This window comes from Chiloscyllium punctatum, chromosome 14 (genome assembly GCF_047496795.1).
Source record: "Chiloscyllium punctatum isolate Juve2018m chromosome 14, sChiPun1.3, whole genome shotgun sequence".
Taxonomy (NCBI): Eukaryota; Metazoa; Chordata; class Chondrichthyes; order Orectolobiformes; family Hemiscylliidae; genus Chiloscyllium; species Chiloscyllium punctatum.
Window position 1 is genome coordinate 4514652 of NC_092752.1, and position 6000 is coordinate 4520651.

The following is a 6000-nucleotide window of genomic DNA, read 5'->3' on the forward strand; positions in this document are numbered from 1 at the left end:
CTCTTGATGTTTTGCCAATGCTCTTTAAGCTGCATCCTCTGGTTACTCCTTCCAGTGGAAACACTTTCTCTGTAATTGGTTTTATCTAAACCCTTCATTTTTGATACGAATTCTGTGATTAAACCAGAATAACCACAAATGTTCCCGTCTGTCCACATAACTGATATCCCTCCATTCCTGGTATCTTTCTAATAAATCACCTCCACACGGTCTCCATCAACTGAGATGATTCCTTTCCTTGGTTTATGAATCTGCATGTGGGGGCATGTCTGTCTGTGCATGTCAGTGTATGTATGTGACAGAGTGTCTCTGTGTGGGTCTGTATCTGTGTGTGAGGGGTGTGTGTGTGTGAGTGTATCTGTGTTTGTGTGGGGGGGCATGGTTTGTGAGTGTGTATTGGATGTGTGTGTGAGCGGGTGGGTGTGTAGGTTGGTGGGTGTGGGTGTGTGTGTAAAGGGTGTGTGTGAGTGCGTGGGTGTAAGTGTGTAGTGAGTGGGTGGGTGTGAGTGTGTAGTGGGTGTGTGTGTGAGTGTGCATATGTGTCTGTTTGTTGGGGTGGGGTTGTTACATGGCATCCAATGCCATCCCACAAAACAAAAACCCCATGAACCCACCTGCCAATTGTGTCCCTGTGAGCTTCCAGGTCAGGGAGGGTGTGTCCCCTCGCGTTCCTGTCAGAGGCTGGAGCCCAGGGCCTGCTCCTCAGAGGGGAGCATGCCAGTGAGACGGAGTGATTTTTATCATCTGTCCTGGGCTGGGAGGTGTGCGGAGAGGGGAGTTCAGACACACACACACACGCGCACACACACACACACACACAAGCCATCACATATACACACACACACGCACCCACCCATATACACACACACACAAGCTGTCACATATACACATACATGTGCACACATACACATACATGCACACATAAACATAGGGTATCCATGTACACACACACGTACACATGCACACACACAGTTTTCCCATATCGAGTAGTAAGTTGAGAAAGTGACTGTTGGACCCTCTCCTCCGTTATTTAATCGCAGAGGAGTCACGTAGGGCTGGTGTTGATCTGTTCTTTTTGAGTCAATATGAAGGGGTTTCTCTCCAATGCTAACTTGTCCAACTCTTGCCCCTTCTCCCTATCCCTAGGGGTGAAAATTAGCACCCATCCTCTCAAACGTGTGGAGCCCAGACTCAGAATCCATTGGAGAAGCACAGGGGCAGTGACAGGAGGAACACTAGCCTTTTTTTTGGGGGGGGGGGGGGGGAAGGGGAGGGGTTGTATCCTGGTTGAACAATTGCTGTGTAAAGTCAGCCAGTGCCTAATGGAGTCTCTTTTCTTCACTCAGGAGAAAAGCCCCCGATGTTCCTTGAACGACATACTTCATGCTGATCCAATTCCTTTTCTTCAGCCAATCACTCTGTCCAGGTAAGACCAGTGATCCATCCCACTGCTGATCCTGATCGGTGGATCAGTCTGCAGACACAGTGGACACTGACTCTCCCACGTGTGTTTGAACATCATTCACTGATGTTTCTGGCAAAGTTAGGAACTGGTTGGGAGGTCCACAACCAGATCAAAGTGGCACAGAATTTCTCCCTCTTATATTTTGTGGGTGTGTGTATGTGAGGCAAATCCACAAATGGGACACAGCTCATGAGGATTTACTGCTGGGAAAGTCTTCCACGTTGCCAGGGAGTCCAGAACTAAGGAAGGTGCAAACTTAGAATAAGGGATCTCCCATTTAAGATGCAGATCTTCCCTCACACAGCTGTCAATCTGTGGAATTCTCATCAGTAATGGAAGCTGGATCATTGAATATATTTGAGTTTGAGTCGAACACAGTTTGGATCAATTAGGGAGTAGAGGGGTCAGCAGGGAGTGGTATTAAAACTACAACCAGATCCACTATGAGCACCAGTTTGAGGGGCTGAATGGAACTGTTCCTAGTTCTAATGATATTATTCTCCCAACTCTATGGGTAAAGAAATGTCTTCTGGATTCCATTTTGAATTAATTAATTATGTCATATTTTAAGGCCTTTCATTCTGGGCTCAAACTGGAAACATCATCTCAACGTCTGTATAAATACAAAATACTGTGGATGCTGGAGATCTGACCTAAGAACAAGCATTGCTGGAGAATATCAGCAGGTCTGCCAGCATCTATGGGGAGAGCAATAGAGTTAATGTTTCAACTCCAACATGACTCTTCTGCAGAAGAAAGTCTAAAGTTTTTGATCTTGATTCGATTTATTCAAGTCGCATGTACCTAAATACAGTGAAAATTTCTGTTTTGCGAGCAGTACAGGCAGATCATAGCAAACAAGGACACACAGATCACAGGGTGTTTAAACAGAGTGAGGCACACAGGGTTATTGCTGCACAGGACATGTCAAAAACAAGATCAACCTTATTTGAATTTAGAGAGTCCAGGGAAGAAGCTGTTCTTGAAACTGTTTGTGAATGTATTCTTCTGAGGAAATCATAATAGACTCGAAACATTAACATTTTCTCTCTCTCTCCACAGACGCTGCCAGGCCAACTGAGTTTCTCAGTGTTTTACTATTTTTATTTCTTCTCTACATCCAACCTTTACATTCCTATACAACTTTAAATAACTCCCTCTGGTTACAATTTCTAATTTCCACGGAAAAGAGCCCTATCTCTTGAGGATTATAATCTCTCAGATTGAGTGCTCTCCTTTGCACCTTTCTCAGTGCCAGTACAGGTAGTGTTTCTATAATGCATTAGAACATAGAACAGTACAACGCAGAACAGGCCCTTCAGCCCTCAATGTTGCGCCAACCTGTGAACTAATCTAAGCCCATCCCCCTACACTATCCCAAAATCATCCATGTGCTTATCCAAGGACTGTTTAAATCTCCCTAATGTGGCTGAGTTAACTACATTGGCAGGTAGTGCATTCCACGCCCTTACCACTCTCTGAGTAAAGAACTTGCCTCTGACATCTGTCTTAAATCTATCACCCCTCAATTTGTAGCTATGCCCCCTCATACACGTTAACATCGTCATTTCACTGTCTACCCTATCTAATCTTCTGATTGTCTTGTATGTCTCTATCAAATCCCCCCCTAGCCTTCTTCTTTCCAATGAGAACAGACCCAAGTCTCTCAGCCTTTCCTCATAAGGCCTTCCCTCCAGACCAGGCAACATCCTGGTAAATCTCCTCTGCACCTTTTCCAATGCTTCCACATCCTTCCTGTAATGGGGCGACCAGAACTGTACACAATATTCCAAGTGTGGCTGCACTAGCATTTTGTATAGTTGCAGCATGACACCCATGTATACCACGTCAACTGCCCTACCCTCATCTACATGCTTGGTCACCTTCTCAAAAAACGCAATGATATTTGTGAGACATGACCTGCCCTTAACGAAACTCTGTTGACTATCTGCAATCAAACTGTTGCTTGCTCAATGATTATAAATCCTATCCCTTATAATCCTTTCCAAAACTTTTCCTACAATAGACATAAGGCTCACGGGTCTATAATTATCTGGGTCATCTCTACTGCCCCTCTTGAACAAAGGCACAACATTTGTAATCCTCCAGGCCTCTGGTACTAAACCTGTAGACAATGACGACTCAAAGATCAAAACCAAGGCTCCAACACCTCCTCCCTAGCTTCCCGTAGAATCCTCGGATAAATCCCATCCGTCCCAGGAGACTGGTCTACTTTCACTCCTTCTAGAATTGATAACACCTCTTCCTGATTAACCTCGATCCTTTCTCCTCTAATAGCCCATATCTCATTCGTCACCTCTACAATATTCTCCTTTTCCTGAGGGAAAACTGATGAGAAATATTTGTTTAGCATCTCTAAAGACTGCTCATGTCCTCTCTTTGCTCTTAACTCTCTCTTTAAATCCTTCCGAGCTGATCTGTAACTCTCCATCGCCTCATCTGAACCATCTCGCCTCATCATCACATAAGCCTCCTTCTTCCGCTTAACAAGAGATACAATTTCTGTTGTAAACCACGGTTCCCTTACCTTATCACTTCCTCCCTGCCTGACAGGGACATACCTATCAAGGACACAAAATATCTGTTCCTTAAACCAGCTCCACATTTTTATTGTCTGCATCCCCTGCATTTTGCTACCCCATTCAATGCATTCTAAAGTTTTGCCTAATTACATTATAATTGTCCTTGCCCCCTCAATAACTCTTGCCCTGTGGCATGTACCTATCCCTTTCCATCGCTAAACTAAACGTAACTGAGTTATGGTCATTCTCTCCAAAATGCTCGCCGTCCACTAAATCAAACACCTAGCCTGGTTCCTTACCGAGCACCGGATCCAGTGTGGCCTCCCCTCTTGTCAGCTCTTCGACATACTGTGTCAGGAAACACTCCTGCACACATTGAACAAAAACTGATCCGTCCGACATACTCGAGTAATAGCATTTCCAACAATGTTAGGGAAGTTAAAGTCCCCCATAATGACCACCCTGTTGAGACAGAGAGCAGAATTGTTCACATTGCTACAAGTCTGGTTCAGCCAAGATTCTGTATCGGCTCAGCTTCTCTGTTTTTAAATTCTTTTATTGGTGTCTTTCTTAGATATTACTGGATGAAAAGTTTGGTGAAATTATGCATGAAATTACTACCTCTGTTACAGCTTCACAGAAGCCAGCAGTAGTTAATAATATTCAGGCTGCCAGTTAGGGAGTTGAATTTCTTAGCTTAAATCTGGTTTGACCTCACTTTCTGGGACAGCTGAGGAAGACTGAAGAAGCCTTAAAATAAGAACTCTGGTTTAAGCAAGAATCAGAACATGGGGTTACGGCACAGATAGCTGGAGTTCGGAATGAGTATCTTCCTGCCCTGAAACATCATGTTATCACTTGGGAAGGGAATGTGTGTTGGGGGAAGGCAGCAAACCTGTAACTTTCTCTTCCAGTGACGTTAAAGTCTGCTGCCAATAAATAGGTGCATTATGTCAAAACTCCTATCAGGAGGTAGCTGAGGGTTCGATATATTAGTAATTAATTTAGCTTTTGTGCAGTATACAGTGAACTGTGACTGCCTTCAAATGTCAGAGTTGATGTGATTACTGTACAAACCTATGACTTTCACCATCCAGAGGGACGGGACAGCAGGTTCATGGATAGTTGGCATGGTGAGGGGTTTGGAGAAGAACTTGCAAGGGAGTGGTATTCCCATATATCTGTTGCCCTTATCCTTCTTGATGGTAGAGATTGTGAGTTCAGGTGCATTATTTTTACAGAGAATCTCCTCTGGTTTATACAGTTAATGATGCCTGTGTTTTTGCTTTTCTTTTCAGCCCTCCAACCACTCCAATAAGAAATGTGCCTCAAATACGAATAGAGCTTGATCCAGACTCTGACACAGACTCGATGTGGAGAGGGAGGGGCGCTGAAACAGCACTGTAACTCTCCACCCACTATCGACATGCTAATACTTCAAGGTGACTCTCTCCCATCCTGGCAGCCGCACCATGGAATTATGACTGGGTTACACCCCAGCAAAGGGCTTTGGGCGCACTGTGTTCCTCCATCCCTTTCTCACATTACCCTCACCCAGTTCAGAGCTCTTCTCCCTGGACTGGCTTCCAGCCTGAAGAACAGATGGGTTTTTGAGGGGTAGGGGGAATTGTGAGGTGAGGTGAGGATAGGTTGGTTGGGAGGGTGTTGGAGGGAGGTGGGGTGAGGTGAGGGAGGGTTGTATTGGACGGTGTTGGAGGGAGGTAGGGTGGGGCGAGGGTGGGTTGTATTGGAGGGTGTTGGAGGGAGGTAGGGTGGGGCGAGGGTGGGTTGGTTGGGTGAGTGTTGGAGGGAGGTGGGGTAAGGTATGGGTGGGTTGGTTGGGTGAGTGTTGGAGGGAGGTGGGGTGAGGTGAGGGTGGGTTGTATTGGAGGGTGTTGGAGGGAGGTAGGGTGAGGCGAGGGTGGGTTGGTTGGGTGAGTGTTGGAGGGAGGTGGGGTAAGGTACGGGTGGGTTGGTTGGGTGAGTGTTGGA

At 45.6% G+C, this 6000-nt stretch overlaps 1 protein-coding gene across 7 annotated transcripts in view; it reads left to right on the top strand.

The window, feature by feature from the left end:
* LOC140485559 (electrogenic sodium bicarbonate cotransporter 1-like) overlaps nucleotides 1-5684 on the top strand; it is a 219164-nt gene extending 213480 nt beyond the window's left edge. For 4 of the 7 annotated variants that reach the window (XM_072583790.1, XM_072583791.1, XM_072583792.1 and 1 more), the window contains 2 exons: nucleotides 1347-1426; nucleotides 5307-5683. In XM_072583790.1, the coding sequence (XP_072439891.1) occupies nucleotides 1347-1426; nucleotides 5307-5415 (189 nt within the window). In that variant the 3' untranslated portion in view covers nucleotides 5416-5683. Of the gene's footprint in view, nucleotides 1-1346; nucleotides 1427-5306 lie in introns of all 7 variants that reach the window. The other 3 variants (XM_072583787.1, XM_072583788.1, XM_072583789.1) reach the window with 1 other exon arrangement.
* The last annotated feature ends 316 nt before the right edge of the window (nucleotides 5685-6000 follow it).